Source organism: Triturus cristatus, chromosome 2_1 (genome assembly GCF_964204655.1).
Source record: "Triturus cristatus chromosome 2_1, aTriCri1.1, whole genome shotgun sequence".
Taxonomy (NCBI): domain Eukaryota; kingdom Metazoa; phylum Chordata; class Amphibia; order Caudata; family Salamandridae; genus Triturus; species Triturus cristatus.
Window position 1 is genome coordinate 1026531813 of NC_140581.1, and position 27600 is coordinate 1026559412.

At 42.8% G+C, this 27600-nt stretch overlaps 1 protein-coding gene across 1 annotated transcript in view; it reads right to left on the reverse strand.

Annotated features, from left to right (window-relative positions):
• Positions 1-27600, reverse strand: part of LOC146866263 (alcohol dehydrogenase 1-like) — a 76723-nt gene that overhangs the window by 12537 nt on the left and 36586 nt on the right. The window contains exons 3-5 of the mRNA XM_085635144.1: positions 26118-26259; positions 7154-7241; positions 2384-2603 (exon numbers count right to left, since the gene is read on the reverse strand). Coding sequence (XP_085491270.1) covers positions 2384-2603; positions 7154-7241; positions 26118-26259 — 450 coding nt within the window. The remainder of the gene's footprint in view (positions 1-2383; positions 2604-7153; positions 7242-26117; positions 26260-27600) is intronic.

A 27600-nucleotide genomic window follows, 5' to 3' on the forward strand; every position in this document is an offset into this window, starting at 1 on the left:
CCTTACCAGTGGAGGCGTAACAAGGAGAAATATCTTTATATATTTTTTCTTTTCCTCTTTGTTTCAATTTTTCTATGTGTGCTGCATTGTGCAGCACACATAGAAAGAGGAAAAAGCCTATTTTTGTGCAGGAAGGTGCCCGTTTCCGCACAAAAACAATCCTGCCTGCCACCCAAGTGCCCTTGCCCCATGGTGCAAGGGTGTCTACATTGACGCTGCACATAGTGACCCAGCTCAAGAAAAGGACAGGAATGCGCCCTATAATGTTCCATATGGTGCATTCCTGCCCTCTCCCTGTCATGCAGTACAGCGTAGCAAGGTGTCTTGCTGCGCTGCATTGCAGGACATTTTGGTAAATCTGCCTCTTGGTGACCATGATCATGAAGGACACCTCCAACTGCAAATATTTTTCTTCTCATGGCATACACTAGACTTGGGGAGATCCTCCATTGGTCTCCCGGCCCTTTAGTGCTAAAAGAGTAGCCTGCTTACTCTTCTCAGTACAGGCTCTGACTTGTGGCATCATTTATACCTTTAGGGCGCAGTGGTTGGATCCAGGAATGCTCTCTCTTAGCCTCCTCATCTAAATTAGGTCCAGTGGTTTGTGGGAGATAAATGGGGTGTTATGTTCATTTTGTTGTGTGTCTGAAATGTTTGCAAACATTATGTGCAAAGTTCTTTCACTAATGATCACAAACACCTAAAATATCCACCCAAGAGCTAGTCTGCAATCACTAACAAAATCTAGGATGGGTGCTGCCCTCAGAGAGAGGACACAGACAGACCCATCCCCCATCATCACAAAGGGTACATGTTTGAGAACAATGCTCAAATCTTTTGATCATTACACAAACAGCTATAGATATTGTGTAGTGTATTTGTATGCACGACCACTGTGAGCGGCACTGGCTCTGGCAGGAGCGGCCCATGCAGGTAAGAGTGGTGGACTGTGGGGCCGGGTTGGGGGGTCGATTCGACTGACGACCACAAGGGAAAATTAAATAAATAAATAATTTTCCCTTGTCGTCGTCTGTCGAAATCCCCTCTACCTGGCCCCACCGATCTTACCTGCACCGGCCGGTGCTGGACTCTGGTGTTATCACACCATTGTGTTGCATTACCATTTTAATCTGTTTTGTTTTTAATATTTTACTTCCTTTTATACTATAAACATTTTTAGAACTTTCAAACATTGTGGACGTGTTGTTTATCACAATAACTCACAAATGTAATTGAACATTCACATCTTCTCTGCAACTGTGATAACTGGTTGACACGGAACCCTGACTTAACCCTACACCTCCTTGGTGGAGTTTGCCTCGGCTGCTCGTCCCCGTCTACCTGGAGAGTGAGAGAAGCATAGGAGGCCAACTTTCCTTCACAGACTGGAGGCTTTGTTTCTTATTCTTTATTTAGAAAAACTAGCAATCTTGCTTTTTGCAGTGGTTGTTTTTTCCTTGAGTGTGTTTAAATCAGTGAAAAAGTTAGAAAATCTAAAATGTCTATACAATAAGAATCGACCAGTGTTTTGTAACTGTAAATGCATTTCTATAGCGTTTCCTACCCCTGACGAGGCATCTAAGCTCTTTTCGGTGAGTAGCACTCTACACCGGTACCCAAAAAGCAATAGTGGTGAATTGGTATAGGTTTGTGATTTAACCCCCTCGAAAATTCAAATTCACGTTTCCCGGCTACCAACATATTCAGCTACTTTGATGTGTATCAAGTAATAGCTTCTTTTTATAGTGTTTATCACAGGAGTTTAGCATACTCTTAACTCCTCCAATGTAGGACACTGGGCCCTATTGAGGAATCACCTGGTTAATTGCGATGTAATCTCAATTGTAATAGAATTTACATAAGTCTTACTGTTCATATCGCGATTATGAGTTTTGTGCTAAATATCGGCTGGTCAAACCTGCCGATATTTTTATGGAGAGTGATGCCTGATGTATATTAGAACATGTGGCTTTTGTTATTATTTCCCAAAAAACGAAACTGGGTGGGACTAATCGCACCCGATAAACTCTGTGGAGTCAGATTTCATTTGTTGCAATAAATATCACACTATTTACCGAGCCACTCATAATGCGGGTCAATGACACTGATTTGCGATGTCCAGCATCAGACAGCCTGGTGACTTGGGCGACCCGGGGCATGATCCTTCAGTCCCTTGTCCAACAGTTGACCCCTCGAATGCTAGAAAACATCCTTCCCCCCTAGAAGCCCCTATCACTATATGGAGTTTGGATTGGAATGTAATAGCTTTTATGACACATATGTGGAAGCTGTAGCATAGACAGATCCTGTGCATAGGTATAAAGAGATATCTCTGTGCTTATAATGAGGAGTACACCAGAAAACAAAGAGTGTGACTTCTTACATCAGCAGTGTGAATTGCAGATCCATATCCAGTGGTGAAACCACATCCAATCAGACAAGCTCTATTCAGGGGAGCAGCGCTATCAATCTTGGCACATGCAATTTCAGCCACAACGGTGAATTCAGTGAAGGTGCTGCTGGTCAAGAAGTTGTGAAGCAGTTTCCCCTTGCAGCTGAATCTGCTGGTACCATCCGCCATCAGTCCAATGTACTTCCCACCACTGTGCAAGGGACAAAGTCCGACATTAGCAAGATCATTGCTAGTAGAACATTTTTTTTGCAATCATCTGATTTAAAGAGGAAATACAATTCACATTTAGACACACGTAAATCTTCATTTTGTTTGAAAAGTAATTGCTGTTTAGCATTCTTAATGTGAGCCCCAATTTTGCTTGCTTTCATTCAAACCAACAATAAAGCATGATGAAATATCTTGGACGTTAATTATTGCAGATTGTGATTCCAGCTATTGGAGAACATCTGTATTTATTAATGCATTGTCTCAGTTTAATTAAAAACAATTGAAGATTTTTAGGGATAGGTCGATCTTGGTCCCCATTGTTCCTGACTATGGACAATGAGCCTTTCATACAGAACGGAAGCCCACTAGACTACTAAAACTATAGACATTAAGGGCCACATTTATGACCCGGTTTGTGTCGCTCTTGCAACGCAGTGCAAGAGCGAAGCAAACCTTATGTCAGATTTTTGAAGCCACGCAAAGCCACTTTGTGTGGCTCCTAAAATTTGGAGTAATGCAGCGCAAATCACTGCATTGCGTCACTATGCCCTGGGTAAGCATTTCATGGGCATTGCGGTGGGTGTTCCCAAGCAACTCCCACAGTTTTTGACGCATTCCAGAATTTGAAAGACCTTGTAAGCTTGGGAATGTGCCAAAAGGATTCATCTTCCCAGGAGATGCGTAACTCAGAGAAATGTCTTTATTTCTCCTCGTACGTCCTCTTTCAATGTGTTCTGCATTCTGCGGCACACATAGAAAGAGGAAAATACCCCTCGGGATTCTTTTTGTGTAGGAAGGTGTCCCTTCCCGCCCCAAAACAATCATGCCTGCAACACAGGCACACTTGCAGCATGGTGCAAGGGGGTCTGTGTTGGCGCTAGGCAGTCCACTGTGAGCCAGCACAGGATGAAAAGTCAGGAATGTGCAGTATCCCTCAAATATGTCACATTCCTGCCCTTTTCCAGTGACACAGTGCAGAGCAACAAGGTGAGTTGCTGCACTGCGTCTCTATTTCATAAATATGCCCCTTAGGGTGAACGTTTTGGAAGATCTGCAAAACAGCTACAGGGGCAAGACATCAAAGCATGTTTAAGGATGAGGCTGCTCATGCAACAGATAACTTCTTGCGAATAAAAACTCATAAACCTCATCAAAAGATATCTGTGTGGACCCCCAGTTTTGGATTTGAATGAGTCAAAAATGTGTCATCTCTGCTGAGGAAAGAATTCACTGGTTTTGAAAGTTCAATTGCAAATTTCATTCCGAATTGGTTCAACACAGAAGTTGATATTCCAGATTCATAGAAAAGATCAGCTGTTTGCAGTAAAGTTTGGGTTTTAAAACCCCAAAACTGCACAGCAGACTCCTCATTTGGAGCACTCCACTTAGTAGTGCAGTCAATTCTTGCTTCAGTAACAACCTTAAATGATGAAGTACAATGCAATGCTACTGATATTATGGAATCCGACTGCTCCACACTTGTGTATCATGCTGCTGGTTTAGTAGCATGAAGGCTAAGGTGTCCTATCGAGAATACATTTGTACAAAGGGAAACAGTGGAGCAAATTACAAGGAATAGAACAAGCAAGTTGTGCCCCCTGCTTACTTGTCTCCATACAATGCAAAATCTTTTACTCGTGCAAAAAAGGGGCAAACAGAAATTCAAAAGTTATTCTGCTTACACAATACAAGTGGAAATGGCAGATTTTGGCCCAGTTCTCAGAATTATAAGATTAAACATGAAAGTACTTATTGGCATCCTTGCAGAACTGGGCAGCCAAACATCAGAGCAGCTAAGCATGTGGAGCACCCTCACCTCACGAGCCCTCACCGGTGGCGCTGAGGGCTCGTAAATATGCCCCACAGTGTGTCAAAACCCAGAAGTATGCTAGAATTGATGACAGGAGCTGAAGGCAGCTGCATTGCGTGGCCCCACCCTCTTACTGCAGCAGTCTAGGAGAAGCAACCAATGCTTCCCTCATACAGATAAAAGCATGCCTTGAACCACTACATCCCATTCCACCCCCCAGCCCCCACCAGCAGACGCATGCACACTTTCCACCTTGCCTGAGCTGATGGAAAATGTATGTGTTTTTTTTCCCGTGGTAATGATGAACAACTGCACGGTAAAACACAAACTTAATCTGGATGTGACCAGTGATCCACAATTTTGGAGAAAGTGTGTAATGGGCGTACTTTGCAGCAGAGATATAAGCCAGTACAATTCATTCCAGCTCCCCGGTATCTGCACTGCAAGTCAAGTCAATTCATAATGAGTGCCTTAGTGCAACTAAAGAGCCTTGAATAGATTCTGATAAAGTGTCTACCACAATCAAGGAGGAGACAGAATCCTAGCAATTATATCTACAAGACCAGATACCTTAAAGTTGCAATTCTCAGGATCACAGCTCCTTCCAGATCACCGCAGGGTTCCCTGAAAGCTTGAAGAGCTACCCAAGAAATGTTCAAACAAGTGACAGAGATCCGAACTATTCTGCAAAAGCTTGTGCACAAAATTTTACTCAAAATACTGTGGCCTAACCAACTTTAACTGACATTAAACGGTGGCCCAATCAAATTTATCTGTCATTATGTCTCGAAGGAAGCCAACTGGTGCTCAGAAAATACTCGATAAATACATGTGAAAGACACAACCTCTGGAACCCACTCTCCATACCAGCTACCCCAATTGGTGGCATGAAAGAGACAGCAGCGGCGGACATCTTAAAGGAATCTGGAACAATGGGAGGATCCACTCTGGAGACACTGATGGTTCACTTAGAATTGGGAATCAACGTATTTGCATCAAAAAGAAAACTATACCAAGGACCTGTTCAAGATACGGAGGTTGAACCTAACATAACTACCATGGTATTTCAGGGCAAAACCATTTTCCAAATCCATGAAATGGAGAAGAGGTCAAACCAGAGGACCTAGATGCAGTCACACCCAAGGTTTCATGAAATACGCTGCATATAGGGAGAGAAAATACAGGGCGTCACTTGCAACCCTATTGATATTTCTAGAAGGGCCAGCTGCCCCACAACACCCAAACTTAATATGCACATTAAGTATCTTTGTGCCTAGAGACAATCTTTGGTGGAGACTATGGCCTACACCAACACTCTGGACAATTTGTTTGAAGATTAAAAGCCTGAAGTCCATTTCCAGTTGCACGCCTTTATCGACACAAGGTTCTGAATAGGGATATGGGAGAATCCCATGTCCCGACAACACCTTACATACTGTCTTGATGTCCTCCACTATCCAGATCCTAGAGAATGTGTAGATCAGACAATCACACAGTAAAAGGGTGTAGCATTATTCTCCTCCTGTGAATTGAACCACCAGGTATTTGAAAGAAGTGTTGAAAGCTGGGGAGAGGACTTGAAGCCAAGTATGTTGAACTGAAAAATCTCTTATTATTCAACTTCATTGGAACGTGTGGAGCAACATCATCAAGATCAATTGAAAATATGTATTTAGTCTTGTTGACCATGCAAGAAAATTATCCTCTGCAGTATATATTGTTTGTTACTTGAATCTGTCGACTCTCTTCAGGATTATAACTAACAATAAGCCACATGACGATTTTCTGCACAATGAAGGAAAACCCACAGACCCCTCCCTGTGGTCATAATTGGGACCAGTGGCATCTTCTGTAATAGTTCTAGTATATCTGCAGTGTGGGCCACTCTCCAGAACCTTTCCAGGGGCTCCCAAGTCCTGATGTGCCTGAATGAAACATTTTTGTATTACTACTGAGTGATGGTGAAAGCAGGCTATCTACTGAGGAGAGGGTGTGATGGTGCTAGACCTAACAGTCGCTAAGAATTAACGAGTGGTGGTGCAAATGTAGTCATACAGCCAGTATGTCTAGTGATCTTGCAAGTCTGGGGCGGTACTCAAGATTTTTGTGTGCAAAGCTGTCTGATGTAATGGTGACAATTCTTAGCATTCTGTTGGTACTATTGGCACGCAGGTGCTCCCCATGGTTTAATGATGGCACCAGATTACAATTGGTAATTTGTGGATTTTCTAATATTTTCACCACTGTTACCTAAGACCTAAGCTTGTAAGATTGGTAAAACTGTCTGCTCCCAATCATACATTCATTTATTCATGCACTCCATCCATCCATCCATCCTTTTATGTTCAAAAAAGTTCAACAATTCATCCATGGGCTGACTTATTTATTCATCCATACATGCACTCACTAACCAACACATTATTCTACTACTTGGCCACTCACTCATTCATCCATTTGTACCCTGGCCTCTCATCCATCCAACTGTTGACGAATTCTGGCATTCAGCTATTCATCCACACCCACAACCACAAACTTGGCTGTCAATCATTTCAACATAAAAAACCCAGAGCTAATGGCTTTGCCAACACTTGTTTTATCTGAGTTGGTGTATGAAAAGAAACAGAAGGAGCAGGTGGTCGTGCAAATTCAGGATATCACGCATTTACATTCCACCATTTTTACGTGATGGGTGTACATAAGAAGAAATCTGGAAAACTCACTCAATTCTGTCACAGGTGTTGGCGTCTGGGTGCTTGCAGACTCTGCACAGCCCGCACACAGGAAAGCAGAGGGGGATGACTTTGTCCCCTATGGAAGCAAGAAGCAATCAAGAGATTAGAAAAACATCGAACAGTCACATTCCTCTTTGTCTAAACATTGAAAGGGTTTATTTTACTGCAGTGTACAGCTTTTATTCAGTTGTCACGGAACGCAGTTGAAGAGCTGCCAACTTCTAAAAAACTCTGCACGAAGAGAGAGGAGGGGTAGGGCCTGGGAGTGAGTGGGGCTTTGCAGCGAGCACAGCCAGATGAATTCGAAGGCCTGCCATGAGCAGGAAATTATTACTTAGGCGGAACACAGGCCCCCGCATCCCTCGCAGTGCGGGGGCCCCCGAGCTTCAGGGGCCCCCTCAGCACTGTAGTCACACCGGAGAGCTCCGGAGCGGGAGCCCCTCTGTGTACCTTGCAGGGGGGGGCCCTTTCTTTCGTTACGCCACTGCTATACTAAATCCTATATTATACCGTGCACCCTCTTTTTTGGGCAACAGACCTTCATATGCGTGACTTATTGATATTTGAAAGGGAGGTTTTGAACTGTCAAGATTATTTAGTTCATCAGTTTGAAGTGTAGATTTTACACAGTCAGGCAGCGCTGGTAGGCCTTTAGCACTGCCTCTGTAGTGGGTCTCACATTAGGGGCAGCGGTCTACCGGTGTCTTTTTACTTCTAGTACCTGGGTACATTTTGGTCTATGTATTAGGGACTTATAGATAAGTTAAATATGCCAACCAGCTGTATAACACTGGCATCTTGGATGGCATCCAGTGATGGATGGTATGCTTGGATTAATCGCAGCCACTGGTAATTACTCGGATCGCATATCAATCCATAGGTATTTTGTGGCCCCAAGTAATGACCAGTCGCTGAAGTTAATTCAAGCATTCCCTCCATCAATTATTTGTATACTTTAGTGTGTTGCTCTTAGTGGGATAGGTATTCCCAGACGTGGATCCTGTGCACACTGTGTCACTGGAAATGAGCTGTACCTGGCTGATGAGCCCCTAGCTAAGATGAAATCTGTCCCTGTGGCTTGTGCTCCGGTTCAAGGAGAACCTGGCTCTACAGTTCGGACTGGACTGTTCCGACTGGAGGAGGGTCAAGACTGATTTGCATATAGCTGGGCCCAAACTGAGGTGGCATGATGTGCAAAATAACTATGGATTGGTATGCAGCCTGAGTAATTACCAGAGGCTGAAATTAATCCAAGCATTGCATCCATCACTTTTTTATATACTTTAGTGTCTAGCCCTATGTGGGATGCATATCCCCAGACGTGGGTCCTGTGCACACTGTGTAACTGGAACCAAACTATACCTGGCTGATAAGCTCTTAACCAGGGCGAAACCGTTTCTGGGTTGCTTGTGTTCCGGTTCAGGGAGTACATGACTTGGCAGTTCAGGATGGACGGTTCTGATTGGATCAGGGTCAAGACCGATTTGCATATAGCTGAGTACAACCAGAGGTGACATAGTGTGCAAAAATAACGATGGATTGGGATGCGGCCTGAGCAATTACCAGTGACTGAGATGAATTCAAGCATTGCTTTCCTTAATTTTTTATATGCTTTAGAGTTCTAATACTAGAAAAAATATAGGGTGCAGCAAGTGAAGAAAAAGCCAGTGTGTCCATTCAGAAAATAAGGATTTCCTGTGCAAAATACAGTGACTAACTTGCGGAAGTAGAACTAAAGTATACCATCTGAGAGCTTAAGACAATTCTTCAGTGATGAAGACTGTTTTCTGTGTATGTGGCTACAAAGCACCTGATTTGCTATTTATCGATTATGTTCAGTCAGACTGGATTTCAATAAGAACATTTTTGACAAACTTTTAAGGTATGCCAGCAGTGGAGTTTGCAAGCCTCTCCTGTTAGTGTAGGTTAAATTATAACAAGCAAACTCAAGATGCACTACTTCCACGGAAGCGCAGAGAGTTTATTCCAGAGCTTCAGCCTAATAACAGAGGAAACTTTGTGACGAGATATTGATACAGGATATGAACCAAAGAGCCCGAAAGAGGGTGCCCAAGACGCCATTTATGGCACGCACTTTAGCATAGTAACTTTTCATGTCCAAGTCAGCTGTATGAATTCTTTGCAGTCTGCAATGTACTACTCATGGGGAAAAAAAAGATATAAGAAAGGAATAGTAAATTATACTATTCCTTAGTTTAGAGCGCCCCCTAGAGTAAGTCGTTGTAATGACTTGAGTTGTAATGGTACTGCGATGTAACAACGCATGCAATGTGATGGCTGTTTCCCATTTGGAAAGCTTGACCATGCCGTTGTCAAATGTTCTCATTTAGATATTGAAACCTATGTATTGAAAACAGTGGTCTAAAATTTTCCCAAAGACCAATTTTAAATCAATCAGTTAATTAGGCATTCTGTCAGGAAAAAAACAATGACTTTGATATTAAATGCTACAAGACCTGATCTGCGAGCTCCCTTAACTTTTTTGTCTATTTGCAAAAGTGGAGTCAGATTTTAGAATGAGAGGATTTCTTTTGCAACCTGTTAATATCACCTTTAATTTTAAAATGACCCCATGTTAACTTTTGCAAACGTAATCTTGGATTCATTCAGGTCAATGGACCGTCTGCAGATAACACTGTTTAAGATTGTCAAGTCAGCCTGAATGTCCAACATGGAACCATCCACTTTGTTAGCAAACTTAGTACGTTTCAGGGGAGTGTTACTGCATGTGCCAGAATATCTTGTATATCACAATAATGTATTGAAGCAGTATCCTTTCAGGGAAAAGTATGTATTAGAACATTGGAATGTTATGAGCTCCATTGAAGACAACAGAGTGGCACAGGGCCAATAATGGCTCGTACAGAGCACTCCAAAATTCCAATGTTTGTTTTTGTTTTGTTTGTCTTTCTCCCTGATTAATTTAGAACAGTCTATCCTCAGTGGCTGGACTGTACGAATACATTTATAGCACCTTTGTGTGTGACTATACTGGTATTTTGAGGTCCTCACCCTCTTTATGGGCCCTCACCTATGGCACATGCTTATAACATAGGTACAGGGCCTTTAACAACGGGTATAGCTCTCAACAGTGGGCTATAATGTTATAATGATATGTTCTAGTGCTTAACATATCTAACAGCCAACTGTCACTGGTGTGCTAAATGTGGATACCCCACAGACAAACAACTGAAACCTAATATATTGATTTGTAGTTCCAACCCTTCAATTAACGACCCTGTCAGTGGCTAACCCTTAAGATCTTGCAGATATTTCTTGGAGTAAGTGGAAAGATATTTTGTGAAATGTGTTCCATTAACTGGACTGAACTCATCTGAGAAGGCACATGACTGTAAAGTCACTGCATAGGCATACACTTCTATGTGAAGCAACATAATCTATTTATGAAACACAAAAGGGTGGCTATCAAAACAAAGAACCACGTCATCAAGGACATCATTTGAGAGCATCCGCACCTAAAACACAGAAACAACATATTCTTTGAGGCCCACACTTTTGCAGTCTTTAACCTGTTATGGAGATATCAGAAATAATCCATAGATTTATAATTTTCTTGATTAAAAATTTAACAATAGTAGCCACACTTAATACTCATCCGTTTCTAGATCTACAGGTGGAAAATATGGACTCAGAGCACATTCATTTAATTCTATCTGGAATAGGTCCTGTGTCAGAAAGATAAATGTACATGTTTGTGTAAGTTTACCCTTTTTAAGTATTCACAAATCTGCAGTTTAATATTAAATTTACGGGAGTGGAGACCTTGCAGTCTGGGCGGAGAACTCCGCACATGAAAATGCAGGACAGGCTCAACGTGTAAGGCGTAAACGTGGACAGGCGTAAACTGGACAGGCGTAAACGTGGACAGGCCTAAACGTGTAAGTTCACCTTTGTGAGTCAGGCCATTATTTTTGAAGTGAGATGTGCAGCGTGCACCTTTTGTAACATGATTTGCTACTTGAAGGCGTGTAACTGATCAAGGGAAATTGATCACAACAGACAGTACTTTAGGTGTTCGCATTGCAGATTCTATCGAAATGAGTGGGTTGACTTACTGTTTATTTTTTCATTTTTGACAGGGACAAAATGGAAGACGAACAAATGGCATCTAATTATTTTACTCTGTTGGGAAGAATTTAGTTTGGTAAAATATTTAAACGGTTCACACCCACGGCTCTGTTATGCCTGAAAGACCTGCAAAACACTTGTAGCTTGGACCTTCCCCCCATCCATGTAAAGTAGTTCCTTATATTAATGAGAAGCTGCGATCAAATAAAGGCATTGGTAAAACCATTAGGTCTGGCTTTAACTGCAGGTTTTATGCCTTTTATTATTAAAACGAGGCTTTTTACTTTCTCAACGCTTGCTACCTTTTCAACAGATTAGACTGCCATAAACTGCAACATCTTGAGAAACTATATGGACACCAAAGACTGTTTGCAAGGCAAAATAGGGTGGACATAGTGAGATTGTTAAGTATGCTGACCTTGTGTGAGCAAAACATATTTAACCAGTAACAAGTCTCTGACGTTTCTATCCGAAGCGTCTAGACTTGTTTCGTGGCTTCAGGGAGCTCTATTAATGAAAAATGAAACACGAGTAACTGTGGCACAAGGTTGGACACACATTTGAGATGTTACTTTTATGAGGCTGAAATAATAACAGTGTTCAGAGCCTGAGGGGGTACTGCACCCCCCCCCCCCCAACACCACCCACCCGCTCTTTCTGATGCTCTTGTGTACAATTTGTCATGGAGTGAGCGTTCAAGAAACTTATTCAAGCAAGAAGAGAGAATGGAAATAATCCTTCCACAATGGACACGTTATATTTTTTTATATTGGGTTGCACTTGGCCTCTGCACAATAGTTTGTGTTTAGCAGTGCGTGGCATAGCTTAACACACCCAGAGTGCACACATACAGAGAACAAACTCTGAACCCTTGAACCAGGCTGAGAGCAGGACCGCCTTTTCATAATGCAGAAGCACAATGTAACTTGGCTGTTTTTTATGCTATTTACATTATCTGGTATAGAAATAAATATTTGCATGGCGCTTCGCGTTGCTAGGCGACATACTCGGTGCAAAGTGCAGTTAATACAGCCTGAAGAAAATCATACTCGACAAAAAGGCCTCCTACATTGAGGACAAATGCCTCTTTCATTAGAACTCCCATGACAGACCATGAGTTATTTTTAAAAATATAGAACCTTTGAGGATTCACTTGTTTTTGGTGAATGACCCAAGACTAAAGGCCATTCATGCAATCAGGACTTACTTGTAAACAAACAAATATGTACAACAACAAAAGTTCAAAGTTTCTCTTGGGAGGCGTCCGTGCATTTCCAAAACTGGCTCCACCCTCTTCCATCACTGACACCACCGCACTCTCTGCCTGCATCAACACTACCCACAGTATTTGAATTGGCAGCCCTGTCAACGTAAGCACCACCGTGTGACACAGGATATCAGCTCTTTTCACACGGTGTCCTGGTGAAAGCTTGTATCAGGCAGTGTCCACAAAAGATGAGACGGACACCCATACACAGAGCAGGTTTCCTGCCCGTGGCCGGTGACTCTGAGATGCAGACATCCATCAGGGATTTTGCACCCTCCACAGGAGGTTGGTGGTCCATTTAAATGGATTTTTTCATTTGTTTATAGTTCTTCTCAGTTAGTGCAGGGTAGAGCCCCGCCCCCTCTCCTTGGCTCGCCCCACCCATGGTTGGGCAGGATGTGATGCGCTCAAAGTCCCACTTCAGTGGCCACATTAGAAAATAAGTGCATTTTCAGTTTGTGCCGGGCACACCTTTTCAAAGTTGCGCCCAGCGCAAACAGTGAAAATGCGCCCTATTATGATGAATGCGCTGCCCCCAGGGCAGCCATGAACTCGCGCAGGGCAGCGCATGCAGGTGAAAAACGGAATGGCTGCTTTACAGCTGCTCCGTGTTTTCATAGTGCAGGCGGCAACCCGCCTTCACTTCTGAAGGGGATTAGAGATCCCCCAGCAGGCAACTGAAGTCAGCGAATGCACCCGCCTGCAAGGGGTTGGCTGGGGGGGCCCATGAGACCCCCTTTCACCCTGCCAGAGGTCTGCCATCAGGGGGCGCCTCCTGACAGCTGCTTTGCCTCTGCGCCTGTGTCTGTAATAGGGCGCGGGCGCAGATGCAAAGGGATTCCCCCATTTGCATGGTGCACGTCCCCATCATGGGACCCCCTCTGAAGGTAGCGCTGGCACTTTAAGTGCGCCAGCACTACCCATATTACAGAAGGGGCCGCACAAGTTTCTGAGGATCCTTCTGTAATACAAATTGCCCCAGGGTGCACAAAGTGGGCGCAAATGGTTATTGCAACCCCGGGGCACCCTCTGTAAGACAGCCCCAGGACTCGAACCCGGTTACACAATTCCAAACTAGTCAGCTCTAGCGTAAGGCCACATATGTCACTACAGTCATCGTTGGATACCGGGTGAAACTGATTTTGGAAGAACGCCAGTATCTACAAGAAATTTCCTTCAGGAAACAAGGTGAAGGAAACACAGAACACTTCCCGCCACTCCACAATGACCGAATTCAAATTTGACATTTGCATAATAATGAGGGCAGGGATGTATGCACAATGTAATACAATTACAGACAGCAAGTGGTTGATGCCATACAGCATGAGAGGGAGAGGGGGCTTACAGTGGGAGGCAAGGATTGAGGAAGAAAGCGGACGAGTAAACAAAGAAATGCATCATTTTCTAAATAACTCTGTGTTAGACTTGGCATCTTTTGGCGTGTTTCCCCTTAGTTTTTGCTTTCTGACCTCCCGTTTTTGACTCTTTTTTTGCTGGCGTAGTGTTTCTGGGCACTTTTCTCACTGCTGATCAGTGGTAAAGTGAAGGTGTGCTCCTGTGGTAAAATGTGTTATGGATTGGTGTTTCGATGATTGACCTATTTGATTTATGTGTCAGTCCCTAGTAAAGTGCACTGCGTGTGCCAGGGCCTGTAAATTAAATACTGTTGGTGGGCTGCAGCACTGGATTGTGCCACCCACACAAACAGCCCGTAAATGTGACTGTGGCCTGCCATTGCAGAGCCTGTGTGCAGTCTGGTACTGCCATGTCGACTTTGCAAGTGTACCCATTTGCCAGGACCTAACCTTCCCTTTTCTTTCATGTCAGCCACCCCTAAGGTAGGCCCAAGGTACCCCTGTGGGCAGGGTGCAGTGTATGCAAAAGGTAGGGCATGCCCTGGTGTGTGTGGCATGTCCTGATAGTGAATTACTATCAATTTCGGTTTTCACTATTGCAAGGCTACCTGTTCCCCATAGGACAGAATGACGAGTTTGTTTATAACATCTTATAAACATAACTGGCCTGGGGAATTAGGTAGGAAAAAAAAAGTTTAGTATGCCTGAACTCAGAATCTAAAGATGCATCTTTAGTGGAGGTGATTTTTACATTCTGTGTTTGAAAATACCACTTTAGAAAGTAGGTATTTTCTTGCTCAGTCATCCAGTGTGCCTCTGCTAGGATGTGGATTGACTGTCTGGGTTTTGGATGACAGAGATCTGCGGTGCAGAAGTGGCTCCGGATAGTCTAGGTGCGTCAGGAAAGGGCTGAATAGACCTCGGCTGCATTTAGAGTAGGGGGAGGAGATTCCCTTGCACCTGAATGGGCCTGGTCTGCCTCTGACAATGCCGTCTCCACCTCCTGCCAGGAAGCCACACCAGAGAAGGCAAAACTGGGTTTGGCTGGGTACTGACACTCTCTGCCTAAGAGATGAAAGGATTTTGGGGTATAAATATTTGGGACCAGACCCCTGAACTTTAGAACTCTTTTGGACCAAGAAGACTGCCAAGTAGAAGAGCTGGAGAAGCTGTGAGGAGGAACTACCACTTTGCTGTGTGCTTTGCTGTGTTGGCCTGTAGTGGCTGCTTCTGTCTTGGGCAGTGAAAGGACTGGACTGAACTTTCTGCAATCTACTTTTCCGAGTTTCTCCAAGGGCTTGAGGTAGAGCTTGCCCCCTGTTCAAGAAGTCTCAGGAACAGCAACAACTTCAAGTTCTTATGCCCTCAGTACTGGGGACTGTGTGTTTTGTGCTGCAACAGAAGAAGAAGCAACCCGATGATGTCGACGACGCCCCTGCCAACTCTGTGTCCTAAAGGCACCGCAGAGGGCACCGCCGCAATGACGCACATCGACCCTGGCCTCACTGACGATGCCTGCTGATGCCACCACAGAGCCGCTGCTCACACCGCGACCTGGGGGCACCGCACTCTTCACCGCCTCGATTCACGACGACGCCTGGGTATCCCTGACGATGACGCTCCACGCCGAAATCTATGCCACTGCTTGCACCGTGGTTCGAGGGCACCGCTCATAAGGTTACACGAAGCACCGCCCTCATCCTGCATCGCAGCCTTGGCCTACCAACTCCAGTGCCCTCGACTCCAGTTCGCCAGCCAACGACAGAGCTTCAATAACAACAATTCCGCTGCTTGCACCGCGACCTGCCAGCACCGTGACTAGCACCACATTCACTTCGCACCGCGACCTTGGTCTCACTGACGACGCCATCTGATGCGGTCACCGAGCCACTGCTCACACCGTGACCTGAGGGCCTCGCATGCCACACCGCTGCACTTTGCACCGCAGCACCCGACGCCTGCCGACACCAGCGCTCCTGACTTCAACAGAGAGGTGATCGATCTGCAACGCATGTGGCAACGAGAGGTCGCCAACGCCCTGCATTTCTAAAAGGTACTTTTTTGGGTCTTCCCGACACCATAGCTGGCCCACGACGCCGCAGTCAAGCAGAACTGTTTGGATTTGTTTGCTCACAACGCCGTGATAGCCCCGGACGGAGCTATCGGCATCAAGGAACTGTTTTTCAAGCATATTTTGATAACTGAAGATTTTTAAGTACTGTATTGTAGTTTTTAATCATTTTTGGTCTTGTCTTAAGTATATGAAAATATTCGATATATTTCTAAACTGGTGTGGTGTCTATTTGTAGTGCTTACACTGTATTACTGTTGGTTATGTGCAAATGCTCTACACACTGCCTCTAAGATAAGCCTGACTGCTCGTGCCAAGCTACCAAGGGGGTGAGCAGGGGATAATTTAGGAGTGTAACTACCTTATCCTGACTAGGAAGAAGGGTCCCTATTTGGACAAAAGTGCAAACCCTTGCCAACTAGAGACCCCCATTTCTAACACACTGCAATTAAAAAAAACCATGCTGGGATGGCTATCTGTAGGTATATGTTATATATTAATGTGCTAAAAGGCAGTGGGTGTACTATTGGTGTTAAAAATAGCTGGAACTAGGGTTTTGCGCTAATTTTGTTTATTAACACGACAATATTATGTTGTTTTCCTACATTTATTTACGTTTGTTTTTTGTCACCTTCCCGCAGGTGAAAAATATGCATCTTATGCCTCTGATATAAATCAGTATTAGAAATGTTCTCAAATACTTAGGGGTGGTAGAAATATCTGCTTATCCTCTTATAACTCATTTCAACCATTAAAGTGTGTGACTTAAAAGGTGCGTGAAGTCAGAGTTATGTCAATTCTGCAGTAGGCAAAGGCCTTCAGCACAAAAACGGTGCCTTTACTTGCTCACAGATCTGCCAAAAGCTTTTCTGGGATCCCAGCCAAATAGTTTTTTGGGAAACTCACTCTGGATTCACCTCATAAACAGAAAAAAATGGTCTCCAGGCAAAATAAAATACAGTGTCTGCTGCCACCAAATGGCGAGGTCGCGTTAGCGGACTCATCATTAGCAAGCCGGTTTATGGTCTTGACAGGGCTGCCGTTGCCAGGCAATTATCTGAGTATTACCAGAGAGGGGCTTTGGCTCCGCCCACATGTTGGGAGCCAGGAGTACATGTCATGATTGGGCAGAAATTGTGTGCTTTCACAAAAAAAGTGCTTGCCCTCCAAACAACTGTAATCATTGTGTTTATTTATCCAGATGCCTGAGCTTGACCTTTTAGGGGCACACGTTATATTGCAATGCTATTAAAATGTCTTTGATAAAAATATATATATTTTCCGGGCAGGAGCACAGATGGGAGGAATGTAACCATTAACTTATATGGATTTCTAGGTCTAGCTTAACAGTGCAACTGTCACCTGACCAATATTATTCTACAGGTCTTTGCTTTTGCACAAATACATATTCATTCCCATGCTATTTACTTATATTACTTACACTGCCATACAACATTCTTGTAAAGCAAGACCTATTGCCATTACCAATGCTTGTTTTATCATTTTTTTGTACAACCAAAGCTGTGGTGCCGATGAATTGTCAAAGTGCAAGGGGGAGGAATAGAGACTGTGCATGAGGAGAAGGTGAGCAACAAGTCTTATTTAATTCCCTCAATGTTTTTTGTAAATCTTTGGTCATCATTTTGCTTTTAGAGCTGCTTTACAGTACTGAGACATCTTAAGAGTCCTCACAAGACACCTCTAACCTGAACTTCCAAGCACTGCGAACTCATGCCCTAGGGCGCCAAGACACCCTAGGGCATGAGTTCCCGCTTTATAAGTCACATTTACATTACATTACCTCCCTTGCAGAATGAGAAATTCACAGACCTCTCACAAAACACCTCTGTCTTGAAAGGTACCAGACACTGTCCTAATTTTCAGGTAATGAAAGATCCACCAGGCTGTACCCCAGTCCCAACTTCCTGTATACATTACGATTCCAATCCTGAGACAGTTAGCCCATACCCCACAGATTATTTTTTTTTTGCACTGTGCACTCTTATCCCAGTATGGAGCTCTGATTATTCACCTCTGTTCTGACTTAGACCCCTACGCTATCCAACTTTTTTCCTACTGTTGCACTCTTTGGAGTGGGAACAGTAATTTCTACCCCTACGCTATCCAACACTCTCCCTACTGTTGCACTCACTGGAGTGGGAATAGTAATTATATCCCCTGCCCTATCCAATATTTTTTCTACTGTTTAAGTTAATGTAGTGTATAATTTATTTTAAAAGATTAAAAATATTGTAATTTTCTTATTTGTTATATATATTTTTATATTTTCGTTTATATTATTGGCGTATGTGTATATATGTATTTATAATTTAAAACATATTTTTAACAATTTATAAGTTATTAAAATATGCATTTATAAATATTCTTAAGTATATATTATATTTTATACATATATATGTTTAATTTATTTTTACATTATATGTATTAGTTATAATTTTAAACATTTAAAAAAATGTAAACTGTTTCTTTTAATTATATGTATTATTTACTTTATTTTACATTATTTTTGAAACATAAAAAAATCTTATTAACAACGATACTTTTGACATCGATATTTTTTTTCACGATATTTTTGACTTCCCATTATGTGGATAGTACTTCGATATTCGTGACTTCCATATTTTTGTGTTGATATTTTTGAAGCTCGATATTCTGTCTGTCGAAATTCTGTCAGTGATTCTTTGAAATAGTGGGCTCATTTCTCACAGCTTTCCTTGGAGAGTAAAGTTGGCTCCAAGAGGACAGGAACTACTACAGCCTTGGTTCCATTCAGGCTCAGTAAAACATCAACTCAACTAATAACAAGAAAGAAGTAGTGAGATCTTACCTAAATTAAGAGTGTTATATAACAAAGCTGCATGGATTTCAGAGAAAACATAAGTAGACGATATTGGTTTAAAATACTTTCGAAGCGAAAGGATGCCAGAAAGTTTGGAAATTTGTGAATCAACCTGATAGATCGATGACTTATTTTTCTTCGTCAACTATTTCTGAAGCTTCTTGGTGAAAATTCTTAGAGGAAATGTATGGGGGTGTGGTCATAAGTAAGGATTCCCTAAAAGCTGGTATCCAAAAGTGGGAAGGGGAAGATTCTATCAAAGTGATTTCATCAGATGTAGTGAAAAAAATTATCTGCAAGTGCCGTCGAGATGGGGCCCCGGGCCATAATGCTCTACCACAGTCGTTTTATAAGCAGAATCCGCTATTTTTGGCAGATAAATTGGTTATTCTATTTGACTACATTCTCCACAACCAAGTAATTTCAGATAGCTGGAGGGGATCAATATTGGCCCCAATACATAAAGCCGGTCAATCCTCCCTACCTTCTAATTATAAGTTGATTGCATTAATGGCCAGAGAGGCAAAGTGTTTTGCAAAATGTCTACAAATGGAATTAATAGGCTGAGTGGAGTCTAACTCCCTGGTGCTGAAAAACCAGACAGGCTTTATTAAGGGAATTGGTACATTCACTTACATACAGATGCTGGCTTTAATAATCAAACAAGCAAGGTATCGCTCCGCAAAGCTCACTTGTGTTGTGTAGATTTTCGGTCAGCATTCGATGCAGTGTGGACAAAATCTTATGGTCAAAGTTGAAGAATTGGGGAATTTCTCCCCTCATCTTAGAGTGATCCAAATATTTTATACAGATACTTGGACAAGAGTTCAAGAGTTAGCCTGGGCAACGGTTCAAAAGTCTCTTTAAACAGTATGAATTCACATTCACTGACAGTGGCTGGTTTTAATGTCTCCCGTATGTTGTATGCGGATGTTATCATATTAATTAGTTAAACAAAGGTGGGGCTTCAGCCCTTAATCAATACAACCATGCAGTATGCTGCTGATCACGGGTTTTTAAAATTATATGCACTGTGTTTCACTGACCTGTGTTGCAAATTGAAGGTGCGCTTTTCGTATTACCCGCCCCGGTCCACCCCGGCTGTGTGTCGTTGTGTGGAGGGCAGGGCTAACCCCAACAGCATTCATTTCCGGTCTGAGGAGGCGGGACTTCCTACCCGGGACTCCTCATTAGACCCATGTGCACGCAGCGCAGCAATCGCTTCTTTGAGATTGCGGAGGCGCTTGTGTGCGGTAACGCTGAGTGAACCACACCAACATTGTATTTAGGCGCGAATCAAGTTTGATTTTTAAAATTATATGCACTATGTTTCACTGACCTGTGTTGCAAATTGAAGGTGCGCTTTTCGTAATACCCGCCCCGGTCCACCCCGGCTGTGTGCCGTTGTGTGGAGGGCAGGGCTAACCCCAACAGCATTCACTTCCGGTCTGAGGAGGCAGGACTTCCTACCCAGGACTCCTCATTAGACCCATGTGCACGCAGCGCAGCGAGAGATTCTTTGAGATTGCGGAGGCGCTTGTGTGCGGTAACGCTGAGTGAACCACACCAACATTGTATTTAGGCGCGAATCAAGTTTGATTTTTAAAATAATATGCACAATGTTTCACTGACCTGTGTTGCAAATTGAAGGTGCGCTTTTCGTAATACCCGCCCCGGTCCACCCCGGCTGTGTGCCGTTGTGTGGAGGGCAGGGCTAACCCCAACAGCATTCACTTCCGGTCTGAGGAGGCAGGACTTCCTACCCAGGACTCCTCATTAGACCCATGTGCACGCAGCGCAGCGAGAGATTCTTTGAGATTGCGGAGGCGCTTGTGTGCGGTAACGCTGAGTGAACCACACCAACATTGTATTTAGGCGCGAATCAAGTTTGATTTTTAAAATTATATGCACTATGTTTCACTGACCTGTGTTGCAAATTGAAGGTGCGCTTTTCGTAATACCCGCCCCGGTCCACCCCGGCTGTGTGCCGTTGTGTGGAGGGCAGGGCTAACCCCAACAGCATTCACTTCCGGTCTGAGGAGGCGGGACTTCCTACCTGAGCCCAGAGACCAAAACCCCTGGGCCAATTGGCAGGATCATATTTACAGCAGATGAACCACGTAGACTAGAGAGGCCCTGCAATACTCTATGTAAACACAACATAATCGCTGACAGTAGAGAATGGAAATACAGCCACTGTCAACTGATCCTAACACCCCAACTAAATAAAAAGACAGTAGGAAAGCTACACCTAGCGCTATTGAACTGCAGGTCGCTAGCTAAACACAAATTTGAAATCCATGACTTATTAAGAGAACGAGATTTGGATGCTCTTTTCCTGACTGAGACATGGCTTCATGAAGGCTCCACCCCTGATAATCTGGATGCCATCGCTAATGAATATCTGATAGCACGGCAGGACCAAGTTGGTCAAAGAGGCGGCGGTATCGCTATAATTTACAAATCAACACTGAAATGTACAATTAAAAAAGCCGACATTAAAGATTGCGAGGCACTTTTATTCTCCTTAGCAGCTACGGAAGATCACACCACTGCACGCTTTCTGATATACCGGCCGCCAGGACCACTAGCACAATTTATTACTAGTCTAGAAGAGGAACTAATACATCCAGCCCTTCGTCACAAGAATCTCCTAGTCATAGGAGACCTAAATATACATTTCGACAATGAACTAAATCAAGAGGCTAACGCGATACGTAGGGACCTACGGACGCATAACCTAGTACAAAAAGTGGAGACACCGACGCACCAAGGGGGACATACCTTAGACCCTATTTTTTCAAATATCATGGAGACAGAGGTAGAAACTCCATGGCCAATTCCATGGTCGGACCATCACTTAATTCAGTTCACGTTACCCTCCCAGAGGGAAAGATCAGAAATACAGAGCAAGAAAATCACGACCAGGAAATGGAATAATTTTAACTCTACCTCCTTCACCCGTGAACTATTAAAAGAAAGACCTACTCTTGATTTAGATATCAACTTAGCTAATAGCCAACTAGAAACATGGATTACTCACGCACTTGATAGGACAGCACCCTGGAGCTCTAGGACTCCAAGGAGACAAAATCAAACTGCCCCCTGGTTTAATGCGGAGCTAAAGTCAGCTAAAAAGGCCTGTAAAAAGCTTGAGAGAGTATGGAGGAAGGACTACGGTAGCAGAGCCAAGGAATACTACAAAAAGGAATTAAAACAATATCACACACTAATAAAAAAAAACAGATGTACCTTCTACACAGAAAGAATTGAAGGGGCCAAGAACTCATCGAAAGAAATGTTTGCCATACTAAAATCCCTCAGGACACTTGAAACGAAGGACGATTCTACCTTAACTGCGGATAGCTGCAACAGGATAGCCGAATTCTTCGCAAAAAAAGTGATCAAAATTTATGACACATTCCCGGTAGATGCAAAACAAGGTACACGGCTTGCCTCTGAAAGCCATACCATGTTTACGGGAATAACGTTAGAGGTTTTTAAGATCCCTGAATTGGATGAGCTTACAGTCATAGCAAAAGGTATCAAATCTGGCTCCCCCCGAGATCCGGCCCGACCAGAAATAATAATGGAGGGTGCCATGGAAATTATGCCATATATATCGGAACTTATCTCCAGATCATTCCAAAACGGCACGGTCCCGACCAGATGGAAACAAGCCATTGTTAAACCTCTTAAAAAAATTGCATCATTAGACCTGGCCATACTAGAAAACCTTCGCCCCATCTCACTACTACCATTCGTGGCGAAAATTGCAGAGAAAGCAATAAATAAACAGCTGGTAGAACATATAGACAGGAATGAACTACTCCATCCGTCACAATCGGGTTTCAGAAGGGCCCATTCAACTGAGTCAGCATTGCTTATGGCCTCTGAAACCCTGAGAATGCACGCAGATGATGGACAGACAGCTGCACTGATTCTTCTAGACCTCAGTGCGGCGTTTGATACGTCTCTCACAAACTCCTCCTTCATAGGCTAGAGATGTGCGGTGTGAAGCATTTGGCTCTATGCTGGTTGACATCGTTTCTCTCCTCGCGAGGCTTCCAAGTCGCACAGAAAATCTACACTTCAGAGATCATCCCCTTACCCCAAGGGGTACCTCAGGGGTTAATTCTAAGTTCCACCTTATTCAATATCTATGTGGGACCACTGGCTGAGTGCGTAGAGAAACACAAGGTGTCAAGTGTATCCTATGCAGATGATACCCAACTTATTGTGCTGCTATCCCAAAACAAGGACCTAGCGGCGGCACGCTTCTCCGATTGCCTAAAAGAGGTAGCCCAGTGGATGTCCAATCACTGCCTCAAATTGAACTGTAATAAAACGGAGGTGCTGATTGTTGGAAAGACTCCATCAATCTGGTCGACCGCATGGTGGCCTGACTGTTTGGGCCACATACCTACCCCCAAAACAGAAGTAAAAAATCTAGGGGTCTGGTTTGACTCCGAATTGACTTTTGAGAGCCAAATCCGTAAGGTGGCAGGGAAATGCTATTCTGCTATGAAAATTCTGCGAAAGGTCCTAGATCGCCTCCCTTCCAACGCCAGGAAAACCATAGTTCACGCAGTAATAACCTCCCAATTGGATTATGGCAATGTATTATATCTGGGCACTACAAAAAGAGGTCTAGCTAAACTTCAGAAAGTACAAAATGCAGCGGCACGTTTAGTCCTGGGCCTGCCAAGAAGAACCAACACTAAACAAACCTTGATTGTTCTGCACTGGCTTCCAGTGGAAAAAAGAATCAGGTTTAAGGCTATGTGCCACTGCCACCGCATCCTAAAAAGGAAAGGTCCTAGCTACCTCCTACCTTTAATCACAAGATACACACCAGGACGTAGCCCGAGATCACTAGACAAGGACCTAGTGACAGTACCAAGAGTTGTCAGAGCGAGAATGGGGGAGCGCTCTTTCAGGTACCGAGCTGCAAAGTGTTGGAATAATCTCCCATTAGAATTTTGAAGAGAGCCATGCGAAAGAAAATTTCGCAAGCTATTAAAGACCTGGCTATTTGTACAACCGTAGCCAAGATAGACCTGGCACCCACTCATGAAGCAACTAGCCGTACGGACATTCCTCCACCCCCTCAGGTGATCTCTTTAGAGCGGGGACACACCGTCTGGTGTAACCAAGCGCTTTATAAATGTATAAATAAATAAATAAATAAAAGTGAATCTTAACAAAACCAAAAATATGCTAGTTTTAATGGGAAGACCATCACTGCCATCATTTTATATAGAAGGGGCAGCCCTGGAATCGGTATCGAAGTATAGATATTTGGGGGGGATTTGTGACTCCAGAGGCTCATTTAAGGATCAGTGTGCTGCAATTTTAAGAAGAAATTGTTCATTAATTGTTGCATTTGCCTCCCTGCGTAATTGTTTAAAAGGCCTGTCTCTTCAGCCACTCTTGCAAGTAATGGCAGCTAAACATGCCACTTCTTTAACACATGGTGTTGAGATATTGAGAGGAAAAGCTGCAAAAATTATAGAAAATGTTATGGTAGCAACTTATCATTGCCTGTTTAACTTACCTCAGCAGGCTTCACACGCCCAAATCTGTTTAGAGTTTGGTCTCAGTAGGCAGAGTATAAGTAGCCTTGGAGTGGATTTGAAATTTTGTTACAAATTAAAAAATAATACAAGATCTACACGTTGTACAACTGTGTGGTAGGCAATGAGTGACCCTAGAAATATTACAGCACATGAATATTTTATCCAGGCCCTATCCACTGTTAAGGCAAACGAAGTCTGGACGTTATCCCTTTCTCAAACTGCTTTAATAGAGTTATTAATGGGAATCACAAAAAGATTTCATCTTTAAAGGATAGAGAAGTATTAGCTAGAAGAGTCCATGCGTGGATTGGTATCGGTTCATATGGCCCCTTAAAGTTTCAGACATATTTAGGAGGGTTCAAGGGATAAAATCCAGAATTAAAGCTTCTGATCTTCCTGCTTGTAAACTTGCAAATTCGTTTTAATTTCTCGACTTGGTTGACATTGTCTAGAAAGACTTCATGTTGTCTTTGTAATTATGATAGGGAAGACATTTGTCGCATTGTTTGCTGCTGCCCAGCCCTAATGGAAGAGCGTAAAAGATTGTTGAGGGAGTTTTTTAATCTGAATATTATACTAACACGTCAGTGAGCAATTATAGCCTGTCTTCAAGGGGAAGATTTGATATTCTGCAGAATTGTTTTTAAATAAATGTCCATTGCTGAGTCTAAACTTACAAAGTGTGGGCTGTAATGGTCACCGGCAGGACTACACGTAGTGTGTATGAGGTCTACCTAAATGTAGTTTAATTCTAAACAATTAATTTTACTGATATGTATTGAACTTGCTAAACAAGATGTTTTTTTCACTGCGATTATAATTTAGTTTTAGGTTGAGAAAAGTTTTTATCAAAGGCAGGTTGCACTTTTCCCACCATTTTTGCACAAATTGTTATTTTAGACATTAATATTGTTGGTAGTATATTCTAGGTGTAATTGCACTAAGTAAGAGCAATAAGGTTTATTGAATTGTAGAACTGTAGATCAGTGTCCTCCTAATTAGCTCCTACTTTTAAGCTTATGAAAAGAATCTTGAGGGTTTTTAACTGTTTGAAGATAGTTTTTAAAATGCTATTTATGGATGTTGTGTTATTCAGTGATTAAATTGTGTTATATTGTAAGTTTTAATTACCTGAACATAAAAGAATCATATCATTAGCTCTTTATTATCACTTAAAGGAGCAGTTAATATGGTGGAGCTAATTCTTCCATTTCCTGGTTCTTGCTCTACTAGAACCAGATATCAAAGATTTGTGAAAGGTGGGAAAAAATAAACGCTCTAGATATTCACATAACAACCCTACCACCTCGACGCCACAGCCCTGGTAGTTGTGTCTGTGTTTGATAGCCTATGTCTAACTATAACCATTTCATTTTTTTTTTAATGTGACATAACTTCTGTGTTGCTTTCCCTTGTGCTATACCGAGCTCATGGGGTAAGTAGTGGCATTTGTTTTGTGACAAATCCTGATCAATGTTGGCCTCAATGTTGGCCTCAGAGGCGATCCACTAATAAAACTTTTAAATATACATTTTATTTTAAATTAGTTGAGCGACTTATGCCCCCTACTGCTGCCATGTTAAATAATCAAATCCATGCTTTATTGGTGATTAAATATACATGTATATTGGAAAGCAGCAGATTATGATGCAAGAGTGCAGTCGGCAACTTGACTCATTGTGGTGGAACAACACAGTTTGAGGCCCTTACCTGGGTGAATGGAAGTCACACCAGGCCCAACACTCTCCACAATGCCAGCTCCCTCATGGCCAAGAATCGATGGGTACTTGTAGGTTGCCAGCATGCCCTCCATTGGAAGGGTGTCTGTATGGCAGATGGCGGTAGAGATGATCTACGGGGAGAAAAATCAGAAAAAACGTTACATAAAACTTGTTAAAGGTTAGCGGGATGAGCTAAATATTTACTGAGACTAAGGTCCAAATCTTTCTAAGGAGGCTGACACTCTTCCACAGGTTTAGCTGCCCATTTAAGTTAGATTAATTTCTGTATTTATAATGTGGCACTGGGTGTGTTCCAGTAATCTTGTTCAACCTAGTATATTGATCTGCCTGAGCGAAACATGTGTCAGATGTTTTGCAAGAACTGAGGTCAAAAAAGATTTGCTACTTGTTCCAAATATACAGATACAGTAGATCTACTTTCCAGATTATTTAAGACTAAACATCCACTGCCTGTCTTTTCAGAATGGCTTAAATATACAATTGTTCTAAAAGTGTTCTAATTTTTAACGTGTTTTTCTCTCTCCTTCTTCGCTCTTTTGAATGGCTGCTCTTGTATGTCATTCATACAGTTCTATGTGAAATGCTCCATTGCCCTTGTGGCTAGGTCGGTGCTATACTAGAGTATTCCAAATAAAACAAATCAGGAAAAGTAGAAAAAAAACATTCATTAGTTTTTAGATTGTGGATGATGAGTTGTGCCGCAGGTCATATATCATCACATGGTTTTACATTAGTCTTACCTGTGAAGATATTTTGTGCGTAAGCGTATATGCCTTCATCACAAATAGTGCAAAGTGTTATTTCCACATGATTTTCAATAGTTCTACCACTCCACAGAATTTGTGTTATGTTTGTGATATTACTAGGCGGTGTTACAACGCCTAGTGATACTCACAAACAGTTGTCTTTTGCTTTCTCGTTCACAAAATCCACCAGCTTAGAGAAGGTTGGATTTGTGAGTGGAACAGGATGAAGAATTCTGTAAAAACGGGAAGCAGCCTTTCTAATGCAAGAATTACAATGCAAATCCCTTACTACTCATCATTTACCACACATTTCCTTTACATCGCAGTGACTTTATCATGCATATACCTTTGCCACGTATGCCTTTACAATGCAAGGTTAGTGTATTTAAAATCAGTATGCATGCAGGTGTGTGTATGTATGTGTATATATATATATATATATCGCCAGACTTTCTCCTCCCAAAAGAGCAGAGCAGAGGACACAGCGGGGTACGTGTGGTTGCTTTATTTAGAAACTGGACCGCATGACCGGTTTCGGCTGTGCGCCTTTTTCAAATGCCACAGTTCTGTGCATGAGTCACCTGACAAAGTCTCCTTAATAAGCTCCTCCTTTCCCAATGGTGGACGGCTCACCTGCACCGCTTTAGCCTGCAAGACGTTGCAACATTAAAATCTTGAGACTGCATGCCCCATAATGCAGCGTGT